Source organism: Colletotrichum fructicola (genome assembly GCF_000319635.2).
Source record: "Colletotrichum fructicola Nara gc5 chromosome Unknown KSG_Nara_v1_contig01, whole genome shotgun sequence".
NCBI lineage: Eukaryota > Fungi > Ascomycota > Sordariomycetes > Glomerellales > Glomerellaceae > Colletotrichum > Colletotrichum fructicola.
In genome coordinates this window covers 7,989,906-8,010,169 of record NW_027094051.1, presented here as the reverse complement: position 1 = coordinate 8,010,169, position 20,264 = coordinate 7,989,906, and the positions used below count along the sequence as shown (strand labels likewise).

General features: G+C 58.5%; 5 protein-coding genes across 5 annotated transcripts; 1 reads left to right on the top strand and 4 right to left on the bottom strand.

Moving 5' to 3' along the window:
- Positions 1-2,248: 2,248 nt before the first annotated feature.
- Positions 2,249-3,950, bottom strand: CGGC5_v002280 (uncharacterized protein; the record flags this gene model as incomplete). The annotated part of the gene is made up of 2 exons (XM_032035263.1): positions 2,249-3,594; positions 3,647-3,950. The coding sequence occupies 2 exons, from the start codon at positions 3,948-3,950 to the stop codon at positions 2,249-2,251; spliced, it is 1,650 nt and encodes a 549-aa protein (XP_031885556.1).
- A 550-nt stretch (positions 3,951-4,500) lies between these two features.
- NCER2-0 (Neutral ceramidase 2) lies at positions 4,501-6,850 on the bottom strand (the record flags this gene model as incomplete). The annotated part of the gene is made up of 3 exons (XM_032035262.1): positions 4,501-5,607; positions 5,651-6,181; positions 6,224-6,850. The coding sequence occupies 3 exons, from the start codon at positions 6,848-6,850 to the stop codon at positions 4,501-4,503; spliced, it is 2,265 nt and encodes a 754-aa protein (XP_031885555.1).
- Positions 6,851-8,457: 1,607 nt separating this feature from the next.
- On the bottom strand, positions 8,458-11,436 carry sre1-1 (Sterol regulatory element-binding protein 1; the record flags this gene model as incomplete). Its single annotated transcript, XM_032035261.1, has 2 exons — positions 8,458-10,554; positions 10,600-11,436. 2 exons carry the CDS (start codon positions 11,434-11,436, stop codon positions 8,458-8,460), a joined length of 2,934 nt encoding a protein of 977 aa, XP_031885562.1.
- Positions 11,437-13,816: 2,380 nt separating this feature from the next.
- On the bottom strand, positions 13,817-15,615 carry CGGC5_v002277 (uncharacterized protein; the record flags this gene model as incomplete). Its single annotated transcript, XM_032035260.2, has 2 exons — positions 13,817-15,454; positions 15,532-15,615. The coding sequence occupies 2 exons, from the start codon at positions 15,613-15,615 to the stop codon at positions 13,817-13,819; spliced, it is 1,722 nt and encodes a 573-aa protein (XP_031885561.2).
- A 1,392-nt stretch (positions 15,616-17,007) lies between these two features.
- On the top strand, positions 17,008-19,965 carry srs2 (ATP-dependent DNA helicase srs2; the record flags this gene model as incomplete). Its single annotated transcript, XM_032035259.1, has 1 exon — positions 17,008-19,965. One exon carries the CDS (start codon positions 17,008-17,010, stop codon positions 19,963-19,965), a length of 2,958 nt encoding a protein of 985 aa, XP_031885560.1.
- Between the last annotated feature and the right edge of the window lie 299 nt (positions 19,966-20,264).

Below are 20,264 nucleotides of genomic sequence, written 5' to 3'. Positions count from 1 at the left end.
GCTCCTTCTTTGCACTCCTTATTGCAACTTCTCTCCCAGACACCTCCTTCCTTCCCCACTGTCCAACTTTTCAAGAAGGCCCAATCGCATCCATGGGGCAAGCACTGTCTTACAGAGGCAGGATGCAGCCTAGAGACGTCTCCTCTCAGTTGGACACATTGGATATTTGGACGAGCAGCTTTTAGAAGCCGTCATAAATGTAAGAATAGGACATGAGTCCATTTCGATTCAAGTCTTTCCTTCCCTCCTCCCCTTACTGAGCAAACACTGCCACCGGTGACGTCTGTCTCGGGAACTTCGAAAGCTATCCGGGCGGTTAGGAAATGGCAATGGTTGTTAAGGAATATCTGCCCGTGTCTCGGTACAATTACCATCGGATGAGCCCACCACTGGTCTCAAGTCCAGGCCTTCTAAACAGGTACTTGGGTCTCCTCGAGTGCTGAGGCATCGGGCATGCGGTTATAAGGGAGGCACTGGTAAATTCAAGCATGGTCAGAATCACAAGGAAGACATATTGTGACTTGGAACCATCGAAGTCACTGAAGTGAGCACATTCGTCGTATATCATGTATTGCATGCTCGTTACTTCTGTACCCCCAAGGCACGATCGTAAACATACTCAATACCAGCCAACGCAAGCTCGCGTGCCAACCACTGTGCTTACACATCAGTCTCCCCTTCCAATGTACCCGCGGGTGGATGCCGACTTCTCACGTACAGTATCGCAGGCTGTGTGTCAGAAGAAGTGATGCCACATACAGCTGGGCCGTCACAATGGCCAAAAAGCTCTCGTCCCTGGCGTCACGGGGTCTTGATCTCAACCAAAAGAACTCGTCCCTGAGTCGGTCTCGACTGTTATAGAGGCCAGCGAGCCAACTTGGTTCGGATTGCTGTGTCCGGTCTTGCTGCGGTATAGGATAACCAAGGAGTTGCTGCGGTATGGGATAGCCAAGGGTTTGCTGCGGTATGGGATAAACAAGGCGCCTTCGATGCGAATAAGGGTACCGGGCCTGACCATGAAAGCCTCCAGCGTACTGATTCGTCGTTGGAAAGTAATTTCTGTGCTGATGTACGCCGTACATATTGAGACCGCCGGCTGGTGCGGGGGAATGCGAAGCGTTATGGGTCTCAACCGGACTCCTGGGGTCAAGTTGGAGAGAAGGAAGGTTCCCATAAAGCTGAGTTCGCGGGCTGCCTACTTGCTGTCCAACATTGGAGATGGCGTTAGCCGGGGTTTGGAGACCAGTCGTGTTGGGGGCGGCGAGATTGTTATAGCTGTGGTGATGTTGGTGGTCATGACAGGGCTTCTTCGTAACATGGACCCGGTTTCTGCTACCGTCGGCGTTCTCATCTTCATCGACCGTATCCGACAAGTCTTCTTCGACACGATTGTGTGACATCTTGCGTCTGCTGTCTGCATAGGGACGATGGCGATAACGCTTCCGCCGACGACGTTGTTCTTCCTCGAGCGCGTTCATCCTTCGTAACGGGCCGCTGCGGAGTGGATCTCTTTCTTCAGACTGTGTTTGTTGGCCAGAGACATTGGTTTGAGCCTTCTGTAAGTCTCCTGAGCTGGAACTCTTGAGAATGCCACGTAGCCTAGGCACCGGCCTCGGACTGGAGGGCTTAATGGGTTCGTCGCCATCTATTTCGTCAGACCCAGCCATGGAGATGCCAGGCCAAGAATCACTGCTTGAAGTGGACATGTTATCACAATCCGTCTCCGAATTTGAATCTGCCACTTCGACGAGCTCGGTACTGAGAAGGCGTGGAGAGGGCATTTTGTCTATTGATGCCGCTCTGGGGAGGAAAGATGTTTTGTGTATGAGTACTGGATGTAGTCGTGTTCTTTTTCTAGACGTAACAAAAAAGTTGAACATTATTGGAACAAATACCAGTTAATGGGGGGAATGATGGAGTGTCGTTGGAGAGAAGTTGATGGACGAGTGTCGGTTGAAAGAGGCGTATGCCCGGGGTTAGCCAGCTTCCTTCCGAATAGGGCACGTGAGGAACGTATCCGATTGGTCCAATGGGGGAAGTCGCTGCTTTAACGTCTACATCTCTTCAGTGAACAGCACCCGCGACTCAGCCATCGCGAAAATTACATGGAGATAACTTCACGAGAACGATGGCAGTGGATGCCGTGACGAATATAGAGAACGAGTGCTCAATCTGTGCCTAAAGACTATGTAAAGCAACCCAACAACGTTCTCTCAAACCCAATATTTACTTGCCACGGGAACCTCCACTAAAGAGTGAGCGGATTCTGCCCCAACCCAAGGTGCACCTCAGTTCTGCGCAATCCCTCCACGCTGCTCAAGACCTTTTCCAAATTCTTCGTCTTGGGGTCGGTCGGCAGAGGCATCCTTCCCTCCTTTCCCGCCCTGTAGTCGTAGAACTCCCACAAGGGACCCGAGCGGTTCTCGTACTTGCACCAGGTGTGCCCCTGGCTCTTGGCAAAGTCCTTGGTCCAAGGAAACGGTCCCCCTTGTGGGTCCTTGATCCCGATGGAAGCAGTCGCGGCCTCCATGACGAGATCAACCCAAGGGGTCCTCGAGGCGATAGCTGGCCTGTTGCCTCTCCTATGGATGAGGAGATTGTATAACTGGGCCTTGGAGAGCTGCGATACTCGAGCACATTCATCCAAATGATGCAACTTCGTGTTGCACAATGGGCAGCCACTGATCTGGCCCGAGAGGTCTGGCCAGATGCAGTCGATCAGACGATGGCCTCTGTGGCCGCAGTTCCCACACCTGAGCTCAACATGAGGGTCGATTGACTGTCCGCCATGGGTAACGAGCTTCTCTGCGTCCTCCGTGTTGAGCTTGACCTTTTCGTGGAAAGGCGGCTTGTTGTAAATCTGTTCAGGGGGCTGGAAGGACGTGCCAGTGAACCGCCGTGGGTGGTGCGATTGACCTCGATCTGAGGTAACATCGGGCTCGCGTTGAAGTGATTGACCCCTGCCATGGCCACCACCTCTTGTCAGTGAGTGGTATGATGGCCGCTGGTCTCTATCACTGCCTTGTGTCTGGGGTGGCGAGTCAAAACGGGAAGGGGCAGGGCGGTCACGTCCTTCCCGGGCGAAATCGTGGTAGACCCCTCTGTTTGGGTTCTGGGGTCTAGATCCTGGTCCAGGCTTGATCTCGCGGTCGCGATCCTCTGGTCGTCGTGTCTGGTCTCGAGCCGGGGTTTGCTGCGGGCCGTAGCTGTCGTAGCTCTCTCGATGTACCTGATGCGAGGGTCGAGGCTGGTTGCTTGGACGATGCAGACTTGGAGAGAGCCGCGACGACAGTCTGTCATGAGTCGCCACGTCGTGGCGGGTCGTTGTGATGTTGAACCATGTGCTGTCTATCGCTGGCTGCTTGAGGCTGATTACTTGGGCGGCGCGGACCTGAGGATTGCCATGGCGACAGCCTGCCGCTTTCGCTCGTTGTAGCCACGTCGTGGCGCTGGTCGTTGTGTTGTTGCCTCCCGTGCGATCTATCGCTGGTTGCTTGGTGCTGGTTGCTTCGGTGATGCGGACCTGAAGAAGGCCGCGACGATAGTCTGTCGTGAGTCGCCACGTCGTGGCGATGGTCGTTGTATGGGTGGAACCTGTGCGATCTATCGCTGTTTGCTTGGTGCTGGTTGCTTCGGCGATGCGGACCTGAAGAGGGCCGTGACGACGGGCTGTCGCTCCCCGCCACGTCGTGGCGTCTCTCGTTGTATGGTTGGAACCTGTGCAGTCTATCCGCAGAAACGTTCGCAAAGTCATGCGCCTCTGACATCGTCGATGTCTGGTGCTGAGTGGGCTGCTGTCTCTGGCGTCGCTTCCTATCCAGGCTGGCCTGGGCGCGAGCGAAGTCATCTTCTGCCTCCTCCAGCGAGTCGCGGCGAGGTCTCTTTGCGTGAGGGTATTCGCCAGCGGCGGAGCCCCTGCCTTCCTCCCGTTCACGCATCGGTCTTGTCATAGTGTCTGTTGTTGCGTTGTGCTGAAAAGGGATACAAGTGCGAGGAATAAAAAACGAAGAGGTGGGAGTAGAGTGCGAGGAGTAGGAATGTGGTGGTGAGAAGAGTTCGAGGGGTAGAAATGTAGTGGTAGAGGGCCCGAGAAAAATCGAAAATGTGTGTTGTGTGTGTGTGTGTGAGAGAGAGAGAAGGAAGGAAAAAGGCAAGAGGAGTAGCAGAGTTTTCAACTCCCACGACGGGAGGAGGCTCGGGTTCGAGGTGCAAACAAGAACAGGTTCCGGGTGTTTACAGCGAGCAAGCGGGCCTGTTTCAATCACCCACCCATCTTCCATTCAAACGCGAGAACCCTAGCACCAAAGAAGCAACAGTGAGTTCATGTCGCGGATAGTCACCGTGGGCACAGGGCTTTTGTACTCTTTGTGACCATCGCCATCCATCAACTTACCAGGGACTGCAAACGACACATCTATCAACAGGACTGGCATAAATCGGCAACACAGATTAGACATTGACTATGAAATTTGTAATCTTGCACCCATGGTAGGAGGCATCTTAGACCAACGTAAAATTATTCGACGTCCCTTCAAACGCCGTGATGGACCCGATCAACGGCTTCGAATCGCCATAGTACTTGATCCGATACGTCCCCGCAGCAGCGCCGTCCCCGGCCGTCTCCCAGCTGATGGTGACCTCGCTGTACCCGAGCAGCCAGTTGGTGCGCGTCCACGTGTACACCAGAAACCAGTCCTCGTCGTTCCTCACTTGCGTCCACACACCGTTCTGCAGTTGCTCCACCGCCGCGTACGTCCCCTCGAGGCGCAGGTTGTTCCGCGGGTTGGCCGCTTGGAAGGTGGCGTTGACGACGGCGCCACGGGAGTACGACGCCGACGGCTGCGTGACGACGGAGCCGAAGGAGCGGCCGCTGGGGGTGCCGTCCACGACGACGCCGGTGATGAAGGACAGCGAGTTGCCGCGGTTGTCCGGGGGCGACGGGCCGGCGGGCGGCGTGGACGTGGCCGAGGGGGAAAGGAAGCCGATGTTGGAGACGGTGAGGTTGATGTAGGCCGGGAGGGTGCTTTTGCCAAAGAGGGTCGACGCGCCCTCGTAGCGCTGGATGGCGTACTCTTCAGGGGTCGCGATGTAGTGCGCGTAGGTGTTGGCAGGGCCGCCGAGGACGACGATCGGGTCGTTGTCGACGATTGACGTGGCGGCCTGCTTGACTGCTGCCTTCCAGCGGCGACCAGACATGGTTGTGGCCTCGCCGGGCGCGACGATGATGACCAGCTGGCCCACGCGGAGCATCTGGATGTCGACAATATTGGGGCTCCAGGCGTAGGGGGTGCTCATCTCGCCGACGTCGAGGAGGACGGGCTTCGGCTGCTGGCAGGCGGCCTGCGCCGCGCTCGGGGTCCTCAGGAGGCCGGAAACGACCGCCCAGAGGGGGTTGGCGTCAGGGGTGCCCGAGTCGGCCTGGGTGAAGTCGAACGCGCCGGGGCCGTCGGACGTGCCGGCGGCGAAGGAGTAGCCGAGGGCGGCCGGGCAGGTCATGCCCTTGGTGCCGTCTGCCGCGGTGAAGTTGAAGTAGGACATGTCCTGGAAGAAGTGGAAGGACTTGACGCTGGTGCCGGTGACGGGGGTCGACGAAGAGCTCAGGGCGGTCTGTCTGGTCAGCCAGGCTCGGTGTGAGGATGGGTCAACTTACGTAGACGCTCTTGGCCCCGGCGTACTGCCGTTTGCCAATCTCATAGCAGCTGGTAATTCCCAGGTCTAGCTTCTGAAATGCCGGGCCTCTGCCGTGGCATGACTGGCTCTTGCCATCAGCGCACGTGCTGTTCTCGAGACTGCACTGCTGGCCAGATCCGTCGTCGCACCACGCGCCGAGGACGTTGGGGGTGGTGTCGCCGACGTTGGCTTGGCTGAAGCCAGCGACGAAGCCATCAGCCGTGCTCGAGTCGCCCGCGAGATCCTTCTCGAGGAGATACGCGGCGACGCCCTTGTTGTCGCCAGCCACGTGGGTGCTATTCTGAAGAATGGAAGTGCCATGCACAGGATACCACGTGAGAACACCAATGTTCTTGCCGTCAGAGGCACGCTGGAAGCGGAGAAGCGTGAGGGTAGTGTCGGTGCTGGCGCTGTACTTGGCCCTCTCCTCTTCGGGGTTGGCCAGGTACGCCCAGAGACTGCGGTTGATTGCGCCATCAGTCACCTCGGTGGTCCCAACGTCGAGGTAGCCCTGGATCGTCAGTCAGGTCTCGAGAAGCAGTGAACGACATACCTCGGTCAGCGACTCGTGCGCCTTCTTGATCGACAACACCGCGCCGTCAACGATGGCCTGGTAGCTCTGCTTGTCGAACCCCAGGCTGGTGACTTGCGGCAGCAGGTAGTTGAACCACGCTCCCGGGCCGGCGTGGCTGTGGGTGCCCGTGACGGCAATGTTGTCCTTGGTGTACATGGAATAGCCAGACCCGAGAGCCTTGACGCCCTCCAAGATGCCATTGCGCACGGCGGTGTCACCGCTCTGAGTGTCCAGCACGAGATACACAAACCGATCGTTCGGCTTGCTCACATCGCCGACAATGAAGGCGCGGCTGTAGATTCTCTGCCTGAGACCAGTCCCAACCTGGTCCAGATCAGCATACCCGGCAAACCCAATCTCGACGACGGGCCCCGTGATGTCAGCCTTGCCGGCGCCGATCAGGTACTTGTCACCCGCCGCGGCGCGCGTCTTGGCCTTGAGGTGCGACTTCCACGTATCATCGCGGCGGATGTTCAGCGCGGGGCCCTGTTGAGCGCCGAGCTTGGTGAAAGCGACAGTGGCTAGGAGCACAAAAGACACGAGTGCAAAGACGGCGAAGAACGAGCGCCGGGGCAGCTCAAGGCCGGAACGAGAGTATCGAGGCATGGCGGGCGATGCGGTGTGCCCCTCGAGTTACGATAGGGGACGCCAGGGCAGCCGTCGCCCTTTATGACCGCACACCTCGGCCATCAAGCATCGTAGCCCCCTCGACAGCTACAGCCAGCTGTTCCTGGCCCTGGATGCCGGTGACGCGGGAAGGGGAAGGTATGCCGACACATCTCTCGCCGTGATTTGCCCATGCCCTGATGGGCGCAACGTTGAGCAGCCCCAACGGCAAGCGAGGTCAATAAAAGCAGGTAGGGGCGGTCATGTCAACACGACAAGAGATGGACGCTCCCTTGCGCAGATGCAATCTTGCGTCACATGGTGGCCGGCAATGTCGCCGTCTGATTGGAGATGTGCGTAAGGGTGGTGTCCATTGGGAGTGCGGGGAGTTGTAATTGGGGTCACCCGTTGCCATCATTGGGCAGGTCGTCGTGAAGATGGGCATGTCCCGCTCGGCAGGATGGGCTCCGATTTGGCCGTCAGGGTGAGGAGCACGGTGAACTGGTGCGTCCGGGTGTTCGCAGGGTTGTCGTCTTGCTGGAAGAAGAGCTCAGCTCGTGGCTAATCGCCCGTCGAGAGGCATCACATCGTTCCAGGGCGATGCTGCAGGTGCCCGGTTTGCAGAGTTGGCATCCCGGTCGCAGGCCTTCAGTCAGCGTCGATTGTGTAGATAACGGCGATATGCCCGCGCGGCATGCGAAGCCCGTTCGAGCAGGACATTGCTGCGACGTTGATAACCCAGTCCTGGCCGGTGTGCTCCCCTTTTGGCCCGTCATGTGCCGTACGCAGGGAGTTGGCTCGGCCCCGATAGCGACGGCTATGTGTTGTTTATCTGGGTGGGGCCTGCAGCTTTGAAAGGTGGGGATGTGGACTCCTCGCCTGTGAGGACTGCCGTGCCGTATCCGCTCGACTCCGCTGGCGAGTCTCCGCTGGTGAATCACTCTCCAGCCCGTCAGGGAGCGGTCGTGGGCTGACGAGTGCGTGTTGTCGTATAAACGCAATAAACAGAAATACCACACATCAGGAGTTTCTCCTATTATTTCGCAGGGTCAGCAACGCGGTGAGTAATCGACAGACATAAACGTACCTCTGTAAGCCCTCCCACCACAGCCGAACTCTCAAGTCAGAGGGTGTCATCGACCATCGGCACCTCCTCAAACAGGACAGCCCCTCACCATCATCATAAATCACAATACAACTCATGCGCAGACCCGCAACGACACATGTCGATATTGATTCTACATAGCGGCGGCCCACGGCCACTGATTATAGAGAAATAAAAACATCGCAACTTTTTCAGCCGACACGTATATATCCCCTGACCGTATCCCTCGCCCAATTCCATATTGTGACAGTCCTCGAGGGGATCAATGCCAGCCCGAAGCGACATCCGTTGTCTCTGCTCATGCAAAATCCGCTGGTCCCAGCCTTTTCCAGCCGTCGTCACGTTGCTTCCGTACGAAACGCCAGGTCAAACGACACATATATCCTCCCGGGTTGACGCCCAAAACCCATGTCCAGTCCGTAAAAAGTACAAATAAAGAAAAATAAATGCATCTAGTATGTAGTAAGGGGAGATACCGCCTCTAGACATAGGAATAAGATTGTCAGCACCCGTCCTCTTCGCACTCGCTCATACTGCCGTAGCCCGTGTCCGTCTCCATGCCGACGACGCTCTTGGTGATGCTGAGGCAGCGGTCGACCATCTTGTGGCGAACGTCCTGCTCCAGACCGCACTTTTCACCGGGCGCGCTGCCAATCCAGATGCGCAGGCTGCCGGCGAGGCGCTCGAGGGATGTGCTGAAAGACTCGGTCGACGGACGGTGGGCGTAGAGCTCCTCCATCAGCTTGAACAGCGCGGTGCAGCCGAGGAGGGACATGTTGGCGGTGGCGCTGGGGCGGGCAATCTTCTCGACGAGGCGGAGGCCTTCCTGGGGGTAGGCGGCGGTCGACTTGGCGCGCTGCAGGTGAGCGATGGCCATGGCGCACTTGAGGGCCATCTGGACATCGGGGGACTGGACCATGGAAGAAGAGTCGATGATGGCGGCGATCTGGTGTAGTGACTTTTGCTCAGAGGTGGGCTGGACGTTCTGGAGGGCGGCGGCAATGTTGGCTCCGCGCTTCTCGTCGACGAGGACGGCGCGGGCGACGAGAGCACGAGCCTGGACGCCGGAGCCGATGGGTGCAGTCTTGAGGGCGTTTTCCAAACAGGTCGACACGACCCTGGGGGCGTCACCATCATCCTTGGTGGCCTCGAGGCTGGTGACCAGGGCGCGCTGAATGGTCTGGCTGGACCACCAGGCAGCGACGGCATCCAGCGGGGATCGCACAGCCTGATCGTCGACGACGGCATCCATGCCGTCGTTGTGCTCGGTGACACCCTCGGTCGTTGCCAGGTTCCACGCCAGGTTGTAGGCTCGCTGGATGACGCTGTTGTTGAGAACCACGTCACATTCTTGCTCGATGAGGGCGGCCAGGTGTTCGGGAAGGTCGTCTTCGACCTGCTCGGAGTTGCGGCGAAGCTGGGCCAGGGCACGGTTCATGTTCCTGGCGTCGTTCCAGAGTGAGCGGGCAAGCTTCTTGGCGACAGTGTTGTGCAGGCCCTTGGATCCAAGATCCCAGAGGAGGACGCGGACGTGAAGGGCCTTGAGCATCAGTCGGGACGGGGTGTCGGGGAGTGTGCCGGATGCCAAGAGGGTGAGAGTCAGGCGGCTCTTGTTGATCTCCACGTCACCTCCAGCCAGTTGGGCGTCGAGGGCGATGGACCACGCCTTGACGCGAGCAGCCTCCTGCTCCTCGGTGAGGCCGGTGAGCATTTGGTAGCCGTGAACGCCAATAGCATTGCGGAGGCTGAGCTTCATCGTCTTGAGAATCAGAGCAGCGGCCTCGAGGATGAAGTTGTGTTTCGGGACCCAGACGGTCTGGATGGCCGTCAACCAGGCCTGACGACGCACGTGAATAGGGGACGCCACAGATCCGGCCGCCTGGAGAGACTCCCTGAGCTGGTGCGCCTTCTTTGGCTTCTTGTCGGACGGCACAAACAGCGAGGGCACAAAGACCCACAAGAAGGTGCCAAGGAAGAGCAAAAATTTGAGATGCGAGATGATCTGGGCAGGGGAGATGTAGTACCCGCCAATGTGCATGTGTGAGTGCGATCCCAGGTAGCTGAGAAGCTGGACGGGGAGAGCGTACAGGCCGCGGCCCTCGGGGCTCTCGTTGCTCTGCTCGTTTTCTCGCACGGCCTCGATGATCATGAGACCAGCAAGAGAACCGACCATGAGCTTGCCAAAGTACTGGCTCGAGTTGCCCCAGCGGCCTTGCTGCTGCATCTGCTGCTGCTGTTGCTGGATCTGTTGCTGCCGCATGAGGGCGGGGTTTCCGCGGTACGCTTGTTGCGGCACGGGATACGGCTGGCCGGAGGCCATTTGCGCGGAGATGATGCGCTTCATGTCTTCGGGCACGGGAATCATGCCCTGGGCGGGCTCGCCGCGGGGGGTGCCGATGGGCGTGTTGATGTACTGGTCCTGCGGGTACTGCATCGGGGTCGGCGGTTGCTGGAGAGGGCTCATCGCGCCGTTCATCGCGCCGGCCATGAAGAGCTTCTCGAACGCGGCGATTCTGTTCTGCATGGCGCTGTTCTCGTCGAGCAATCGGTTATTTCGCTTTTCGAGGTGGCGGATGTACTCTGTCGCCTTGCTCAAGACCTGTGGATGTTAGTGCCGTTTTACTTGATCTCACAGAATACATACCGTAGCCTTGTTCAGCTTGTGGGCAGGCGTCAAGCCGTGCAGCTCCTCGCGGTCCTCGGTGGTATCCTCTCCCCTGGCACTCTTGGACATGATCCTCAAACTGGGCACGCTGTCTCGGAGGGCGGCAATCTTGTCGTTCAGGTTGGTTCGATACCTCTTCTCAATCATGTTGTGTGCCGTCTTCTTGACGGGCTGGTTCTCGTCGTCCTCGTCATCTTCATCGTCAACGTCGGCGGACGACTTGCGCTTCCTGCTGGCCTTGCTCGAGTCGTGGGCATCCGGAGAGGACAGTCCTGCTGCCTTGTGGTCGCTCGTGGCAGATCCGGGGCTCGGCTCGCTCTTGGGTGACTGGTACTGGAGATGGGCGGGCATGGCGATATTCCGCAGCTTCTCCTGTTGGGCGGGCGTGAGGAGGTTCAGGGTGGTGTCGGGGAGGGTGTGAGGGTGGCCTCCTCGCTGGTGATGGTTGGAGGGGGCGGGAGTGGCATAGAAGCCGGCCGGAGCGACGATGGATTGATCGATGGCGGCGGAAACGTTGGGCGGCAGGTGTTGTTGTTGATGCTGCTGGTTCGGAGAGAGCTCCCACGGAGCGGTGGTCTGGAAGAGAGAAGTGGCGCCTGCGGCGGTGGTGGCAGCGATGCTGTAGGAGTCGTACGGGGGTGTGTCCTGAAAGCCCCAATTGGCGTCATAGAAGGACTGGTTGTCGGCGGCGATGTTTGGTTGACCGTTGGGATCAGATTTCACGGTCTGGGGGTCTTGATCGTCAAGGAAAGACGGCGCCACGCCGAGGTTAGACTCGTCGAGCCCAAATAAGGCATTCTGATCCTGGTCGGCCATGTTGCAGAGCGGTGTATATGCAACTATGGCCTGATGCTCAATTCATCGAAGTCGGTACCGTGGACGGCCCTTCGCAGGACTGGAGAACGGGGGGGCCAGGACCCGGCGAGGCAGTCGATAGGACTCGACGTGAGTGGCCGGTCGGTCGCGATGGATCGGTGTCGATGCCGCAGGGGGCAGATTACGAACAGGACGGACAGCGGTTGATTGACGGCAAACGGCGGCGTGGTCGCAGCGGGATTCGTTCTGGTCGTACGACTGTCGGCAGAAGGCGATGGGAAGGGATGGGGATTGCGAGGTGGTGTCAGGCGGGAGGGAGACGCGGGACCCAGATGGGCAGAAATCGGCGGGTGGAAGTCGTATGACGCTGGGCAGGTTTGGCGGTGCTCAGAGCTTGGGTTGCTTGGGGGTCCTCTCTCTGGTACGTTGGAGAGGGGGGGGGTTACTGTAAGGTAGACTTCGGCACTGCACGGGGGTAAACTCGGTCGACGGGTCAGCAGCGACGAGGGGATTCGACGCGAGATGCACGAAATGGTTGGTTTGGGGGTCGATGTGCGTGGTGGGAATTTCAGGCACACGAATAGAGGTGCGCTCTGGAATGCTTGGATCGCGAAGAGAGGGCAGGGAATTGGGTGGGAGGATGGAAGGAGAGCGAGAATTGAGAAAGGGAAGAGAATGGAGGCAGATCGTACGATAAATGGGAAACCACAGCTGATAATGGGCCGAGTGGTACGGCCCCCGTCCTTGCCGTCGCCCACATCGAGGGCGTTGTATCTTTGCACGTTAAACACAGGCAGAGATACATCCTACCGAGTGACGACTGGCGTACAGTGCCCGGGGAGCCAGGAACAGCGCGCCGGCCTGCCTCATTTTCGACAGCTCCACAGCGAGAAACGCCACTGAGCCAAGAAAGCCACTGATAGCTGGCCTATGACAACGCGCGCAAGGAGGGGCTTTGCGCTGAACACACGCTTCCAGTTCCAGCCAGGTTTGCCAGCCCAGCCAGCCAGAAACCCAGTGCCAATACGGACACAATCGACGCTGCCAGCAGAGAGCTTCTTCTTCTTCATGAAGTGAGTGATTGCCCGTGGTCCCGTCACATCCTCCCTCGTTGCCAACGGGCGTGAGCGTGGGAGCGGGCACTTTTTCCATCTCGTCATCCCGTCGGGCCTCATCAGTGTTTACTAGCTATGCACACATTATCCGTCACACACACACACACATCTCTGCACAGCAAATAGACTGCCCGGTTTGTGTCTGCCCAGACTCGACGTCCCAATTTATTCCCATGTCCATCAGCCATGTCAGTCTTCTCCACGTCCCCCGGCGCTCGCCGTAGCGTCGTCCACTGGGTCCCATCGGATCGCCGAACAAGAAAAAGTCACTAGACCTCGAGGCTAGAATAACAAGAGAAAAAAAAAACATAGACACACGAATGGCACACGCACCTACGCACGCTCTGTGGCCCCATTTCGTACAGTGCTTGGGCCGCTGCAAACAGCCATGGCCGCTGCTAGTTCCAGACCACTCCGGTGCCCCATCCCCGCCGCCAATCCCAGGGACCGCATGTCGCCTGTGGCTGCCCTATCGTCTCTCTCTCCCTCTCTGGGTCTTGGTGCCTGGTGTGGGTGCGTGTCTCTCTCGAGTCTCTCATCTCTTTTTCCTCTGATCCGAATCCTCGCTCCGCAGTGCTTCCTCGGCCTTCAGAAGTTCAGAACAATGGGCAATGCCTCGCCCCGACCGTCTTCCCCTGCCTCTGCCCGCCCTCTCGACCAACCCGCCTCGCAAGTGTCTCACAATGGGCATGGCTGCGACTCGACCTGCCACGATCCCACGGCCAAGCAACCCCGCATGCCCTCGACAAGGCTGCTAACATACCCCAGCTTCGTTCCCTCTGCGTGCCCGCCAAACACGGCCGTCTGCTGTTAACCTCGCCGTACCCCTGCCGATCAGCACATGCAGACACACGCAGACGCGAGACACCCTTCGCTCTCATTTGAATCATCTGAAACGCCTATTCGTCCTTGACACACATGGCACGAACCCTGAATGCACTCGACAAGAATGTAGAGAAAACCCTATTAAATACCTAGATGCTAGATTCGCGTTTCCAGAAGCATGACAGACCTGCTTTTCCTGACTCTCGCCATGCACCTAGGGCCATGACTCTGACTCTCGTCTACCCGTGTTTCCGCCAGCCCGGTGTGTGGTGGTGGTGTGGCATGTTTTCCGTGGACGCGGTGCATCTGCTGCTGCAAGTGTATGGACAAAGAAATCTCGAGATACACAACGCCCCTCTTCATCAAAGAAAATCGTAATCGCATTAACCCGGTCGCCCTTGCTATCCACAGTCTATATGGTATATCCCCTTTCTAACCTCTCACCAAATGTCGTCCTCGCTCTTGACCATCTCCAACGTCGGCGTCTTGGGCTCGAGCTTCTTCATCCGCTTGCGGTCCGCCTTGGTCACCAGCGACGGGGTCATTGGCACGATGGGCGTGAACGGCTGGTACGGCGAGTACGGCACAGCCATGCCTGTCGCCGGCGTGCGGGCTCCCGACGGCGACAGTGGTCCCGTGCGTGTGAACACGGTCTGCTTGGTGGTCTGCGATGCCATGGATGGCGAGCTGAGGGCCGGCTCGTATGCACGCAGGGGCAGGGCGCCGCCAGTGCGGACAGCCGACGGAGCCTTGGACCGGAATGTGGCCCCAGGCTGAGGAGACGAGGGGAACGTGGCGCCGGGTTTGGGGGAGGCGGGCAAGGTGGGGAAGCGCGCACCCGGCTTCGGGGACTGCGGCAGGCCGATGAGCGGGGCCGTTGACCTCTCTGTTGTGGCCGAGTTGGGATCCATGTCAGAGGTGGCATGCGACGCGTGTGACGGCGCCGCCGAGATCTTGCGGGCGTGGCCAATCGGGAGCTGTCCTCCGATCCGCTCGTCAATGCTCTGCGTGCTCTCCGGCGAGTGGTCCGGGGTGATGGGCGACACCTGCCCGTTCTCCTGGTGCACCCCGTACGGGACCTGGTTGGTGGGTACCGGCGGAGGCGGCGGCGGCGCGTATTGCCGCGGCGGGATGGCGCTCATCTCCTGGGACTCCTGCCTCGGGAAACTTCCCGTCATGGGCGTCATGATCGGGGACGAGATGCTGATGCCCTTGACGTGCTTGTCCTTCTTGGGGGAGCGCAGGGCCGAGAAGATGGACGACGCGCGGGACTTCTTCTCCGGCTTGGGCTCCGCGCCGAGGTTGAGGTTGGCCGGCTTGTGCTTCTCCTTCTTGAGCGTCGGCTTGCCAAAGTTGGCACTGTTTGGCGGCGGGAACTGCGAGTTGCTCGCGAGGACCGGCGAGCCCTGCAGTATGATGCCCTGCGCCTTGGCCTCCTCCTGCTCCATCACGTACTTGTACATCTCCTCGAGCTGTGTCTGCGCCATCTTCTTGTCTTTTGCGACGATCCTCTGGTCCACGGAAGCGTCGATTCCAGGTGCGTGCAGTGTTGACGTGGGCGTCGGGGCCACGTACGGCGTCTGGGGAGACGGGATTTCCGGGGTCTGGTAGTCCTCCGGGGGCGGGTACGAAAAGTTGCGGACGGGGCTCCGCGGGATGCTTCTGGGCGAGTTTGGCACCTCCAAGGTAAGTCTCAGCGGCCTGGGTGACGCCTTTGGTTCGTCAAAGTCGACCTCGTTGTCGCCAGCGGAGAGGGCCTCGCGACGTCTCTTGGACAGTACGAGCAGCAAAACGGCGACCAGCACCAATGACACGCCGTAAGAACCGACGATGGCGCCTATCTGATATGGCAGGTAGGCGGGATCTCTCAAAGCGTTTGCAGATGCGGGCGGACCGTCCTCGGGCGATGGTGCAGGACCCCACTGGATGTTGAGGGGATTGTTGTTGCGAGGCTCGTGGGCGGAGGGCACTGCGTGTGTATAACTGCAAAAGAAGAAAAGAGCGAGGGTCGAGAAGCGAAGTCGAGAGTTAAGAGTCGGGGCTTTGACGGGTTTCATGGTGGTGAGGACACCGGAAGTCTTTAAAAGTCAAATCCAGCTTTGATGATCTTACCTCCTGGTGGAGGGTCCGAAACACATTGTGATGGAGAAGTTACATGGAAAGGCACGGTCATGCGGCGCACAAAGGGTATATAGCGGCTGGTGAGGTTCGGCAGTGCGTCGAGATTGGCGCTGGCCATGTGCTCTCGACTCTGACTTGCTGAAGCCCCCAGGCACGAGTCTGCGAAGCGGTCGCACTTGCATGATGGCGACCTCAATGGAATTGCAGTAGCGCCCAAAATGGCCCGTGGCTATTAATGTCGTCTGCAGAGGAGGCGGGAGGACCAAGGGCTTCCCGAGATGTGGTTGGACGGATCGACGTGATGGCAGGGGCCGTAAGCGCCGAGTAGGGCTGCCGGGGTCGTGATTGGGCTGCTTCGTCACATCCGACCCCGCGCCGTGCCACACACGAACTGACTCTGCCAACTCAATTCGTTGATGCAGGGCAAATGCATGCCGGCGAGGCCCCAATCCGCTGGCCACTCATGGCCGAATAGTCCCAGGAGACATGGTTCAAGACGTGAGAAGAATGTGAAAAGACGAGCGTCCCCGGGTCAGCTGTGCTGTCGTCTCGCTTTCTCGTCCTGTCTTTTGGCTTCCCAGCAGTCGCCGCCGCGGTCATCCCCTGCGTCGGCCCATCACCCGTCTCTCTGACCGCATACGCACTGCTGCAATAGGCCACGACATATGGCACAGACCATGCCCTCTGCGGAATCGCTATCACAGGCATCCTCGAATGGGATCTCTGCGCAGTGTGACTTCACATTGTGGTCAGCATTAAAGCGTGATGATCGCAACTTTGCGGCCGTGATGGCATGCGTGATAGGATCGTCGTCGCCGTTCTTCTAGACTGATGGGACGTTGATTTGGAGTTTGCCCGTTGAGCTGCGCTGTTGCGAACCAGAAAACCTTGGGAAAACGTCCGCGTCGCTTGCAGCGGGAATAATGTCTCTTTGCGAGTCATCAAAGCGAAAACAAACTTTGTCCGAGCGATGCTTGACCCGAGTCCCGATTGAGCGTTCTCGACACCCTCTAGCTGGATGGCCAGAGGAAATCGAAACAATTTGGACGAATCAGCAGCGTCGAGCGCGAACGCTAGTCTCGGCGGGTGGTATCTCTCTCGGGGGACAGCCGATGGACGTTTGATAGATATCCGGAGATGGATAAGTTCGTGAAGGCTGGTGTTGGTGGAAGCTTCTTTGATTCAATGATGACGTTTGTCGAAGCAAGGCTGCCTGGATAGTCGGGTCGCCCGATGGTCTGGCCGCTTGGGAACAGTTATCAATGTCTCGGAGGCGGTGGCAGTGGTGATAAAGCCGGTGGTGGAGTAGTGGTTATCCGGAGTAGGAGCGGACATCTCGCTTGGTCTGTGCTCAAGCGAGACACGTGCACGTGACACCGTATGGGCCGGGGATCTGCCGGGTCCTGGCGTGTTGATGGTCGCGCGGCGAGACGCGTCTGTAGTCTGATAGCCGGCACGCTTCCCTTACGACAACTCATTTGCTTGACGTCTCCTATGACCGCCCTACACGATGAACTCGTCGAGTTCAGCCCCCGGCCCGGCTGAATCCATCCTGGCCACGCTCAACACTGCACAATGCCGAGCCGTCACGTCCAAGGCCGCGACGGTAGCCATCCTGGCAGGGCCAGGCAGTGGCAAGACGCACGCGCTGACCTCACGTGTCGTATGGCTCGTTGACAATGTCGGATACGCGCCATCAGAGATGATTGTGGCCACATTCACAGTCAAGGCCGCCAGGGAGATGAAGGAACGCATTGGCAGGGCACTGGGAGGTGATCGCGAGAAGCGAATCGTTCTGGGCACATTTCACAGCATTGCGCGTCGGTACTTGGCTGCATATGGCAAGCGGATTGGGCTTGATGAAAAGTTTGGCATCGCAGACGACTCAGACTCGAGGGCCATCATCCAGAGGATATGCAAACGCTTCCAGCTCGGAGTGGACCCCCCGGCGGCGAGGTCCTGGATCAGCAAGAAAAAGGCCAAGGGTGACGTCCAAAGCCCTCCCAAAGGAAATGCCTCTAAGCCGGAAAGCCCCGATCTGGAGACTTGCTACCGAGAGTACCAAAATCACTTGGAGCGGTCGAATCTCTTGGACTACGACGATCTCTTGACCAAGTGCGTGGAGCTGCTGCGCAAGCATCCTTCCTGCGTCGCCAACGTGCAGGCTGTGCTCATTGACGAGTACCAAGACACAAACGGCATCCAGTACGAGCTCATGAAACTGTTTGCGCAGGCCCGTGAGAGAATCACCATCGTGGGCGACCCGGACCAGAGCATCTACGGCTGGCGATCAGCCGAAATCAAGAACCTCTACCGCCTTCTGAGGGACTACCCAAAGACTGATGAAATCTCCCTGGAAGAAAGCTACCGATCATCGCAGGCCATTTTGGATGTATCCCTCAAGATTATCCAACAGGACAAGCGGCGATACCAGAAAGTGCTGCTACCAATCCACAATAAAGGGACGCGGCCGGTTTTGCGCCGACTGAAATCCTCCGCTGTCGAGGCCGAATGGATGGTCTCGGAGATTAAGCGAATGCTCTTGATGGCAGGCAAGATGTTGAACTACGACGACGTGGCGATTCTGCTGCGATCCGCCTCGCTCTCCAGACATATCGAATCGGCTCTTGGCAAGGCAGGACTTGCTTACCGCATGGTTGGTGGATTCAAGTTCTACGACCGCGCAGAAGTCAAGGTGATTCTTGATTACCTGCGCGTCATTTACCAGCCGGACAACAACGACGCCGTTGCGCGCATCATCAACGTGCCCCGTCGCGGTATCGGCGACGCCACCATCAAGTCGCTTCTCGAAGAGGCAGAGAGCGCCAAGCTTAGTGTCTGGTCTCTGCTGAACAAGCACTGCCGAGGAGACCGGACTGCCAAGACCAACATCAAGAAGGCCATGGAGCAGAAAATCAGCGGCGAACTGATTCGGATAATCTCGGGCATTAGGAGGAAAATCGAGGAGCCCCCGACAGGAAGCACCTATTACCATCTCGTGGACATGATCGAGAGCCTCCTGAACCAGCTCAACTTCCAAAAGTACCTCCAGGAGAACTACCCGGAAGACCACGAGGCACGGTGGGCCAACGTTCAAGAGTTCATCAGCTTAGCTGGCGACTTCATGCGGGATCTGAGTGCCACGGCGGATGAGGATCGCCTCCCAGAGGTCGATGGGGTTCAGCAGGTCCAGGAGAACGACGCTCTCGGCCGGTTTCTGGCAAACGTCTCCCTGGCATCAGACGCGCAAAAGGGTGATACCGAAGGCAAGCCTCTGGTGACCATTTCGACGATTCACGCAGCCAAGGGACTCGAGTGGCCGGTCGTCTTCGTCCCGGCGGTGTACAACGGGTCCATCCCGCATGCGCGGTCTGAAGACATGGACGAAGAACGCCGGCTCCTGTACGTGGCCATGACGCGAGCCAAGTCCCTGCTCTACCTCAGCTGTCCCATGTACAGTTCGTCAAACGGAGGCAACGGGGGCGAGCGCACCGAGCTGTCCAAGTTCATCCCTTCGGAGATCCATCCGTACTTTAGGAAGCGCGGTCCGTCGTTTGAACCTGGTGTGCTACAAGAGGTTGGCCGGATACTCGGGCGAGAGTCCGAGGTTCCCTCGCAGAACAAGGTCTTTAGCGAGATGCCGCTGATGGAACGACCGGAAGACAACTTGTACCCCGAGAACCCAGAGGATGCGTTTGGAGATGGGGGCAACGACAGGAATCGTCAATGGCAGCGGCGCGCTAGGCCGCAGATGGCGTTGGCTTCAGAGGAAGACCCTCAGGTGGCCCCATCATGGCATACCTCTGGAACGGCCACGACAATGGATGCGGCATCAAGCTTTACCATGTCGTCCCTCCCCGGCTTCACAACCGCGACCGCGGCTCAGTCGGCGATACAGGCTGCCGCGAAAGAAATGGCAGCGTCAGTCCAAGGCCCAGACCGTCGCCAGGCGCCGCAAAAGTCGACAGGCCCCAGGAGAGGGACAACTAAGCGCCCGGCCGATCAGCAGAGCCTCCTGGGATTCGTCAAGCGATCGAGGTCCGACATGTCAGACACTAGCAGCATGCCCGCCCCTCCCCCGCGGCATCCTCTCCAGGAGATGCCCGAGCTGCCAAATCTGCACCGAGGGCAGGCCCCCACGCCAGCTATCGAGCCTTGTCTGGCCAGTCACAAATTAGGCGCCAACAGGATGCCCTCCAAGCCGTCGAAACCAGCATTCGACGGCGATGCAGGGCCAAAGAAACATTACGCAAACTTCTCGAGCTCGCCACCGAGACCAGAGAAGGAAAATGAAGACAAAGATGTGCCGCCGGCGATACGGGAGCGCCCGGCGAGCTGTTTGCATGCTACGACAACGACGAACGGATTTGGGGGTTTTAAGAGACCCGCGGCGTTGAAGAAGGAAGGGGGGATTGCACCCATAGAACGGCTGCGAAAGCCGTTCAAGCCGCTTACGATTAAGAAATGAGGGGCGTTCACGTTGCATTGGATTGGCGTTGCTGTGCGGATAGATTATGGCTCACGGGCAGTTGTAAAACATGTTGCACCAGGTGCGAAATATGAATCACCTATTGAACCAAGAATGTCATCTTCCAAGCAGGTTTGATTGGCGAATGAATGAATAAATCTGACCCGATGCGCTCCGAGGGGTCGGGTTCCGGGCTCAGCCGGTCTCGGTGGCGCCTCACGCCTTACCATGCCGTTTAAGGATGACGCCTGACGCATCCTTCGTAAATATCGTAGCAGAGACGCTCGGGTCGTAAATAG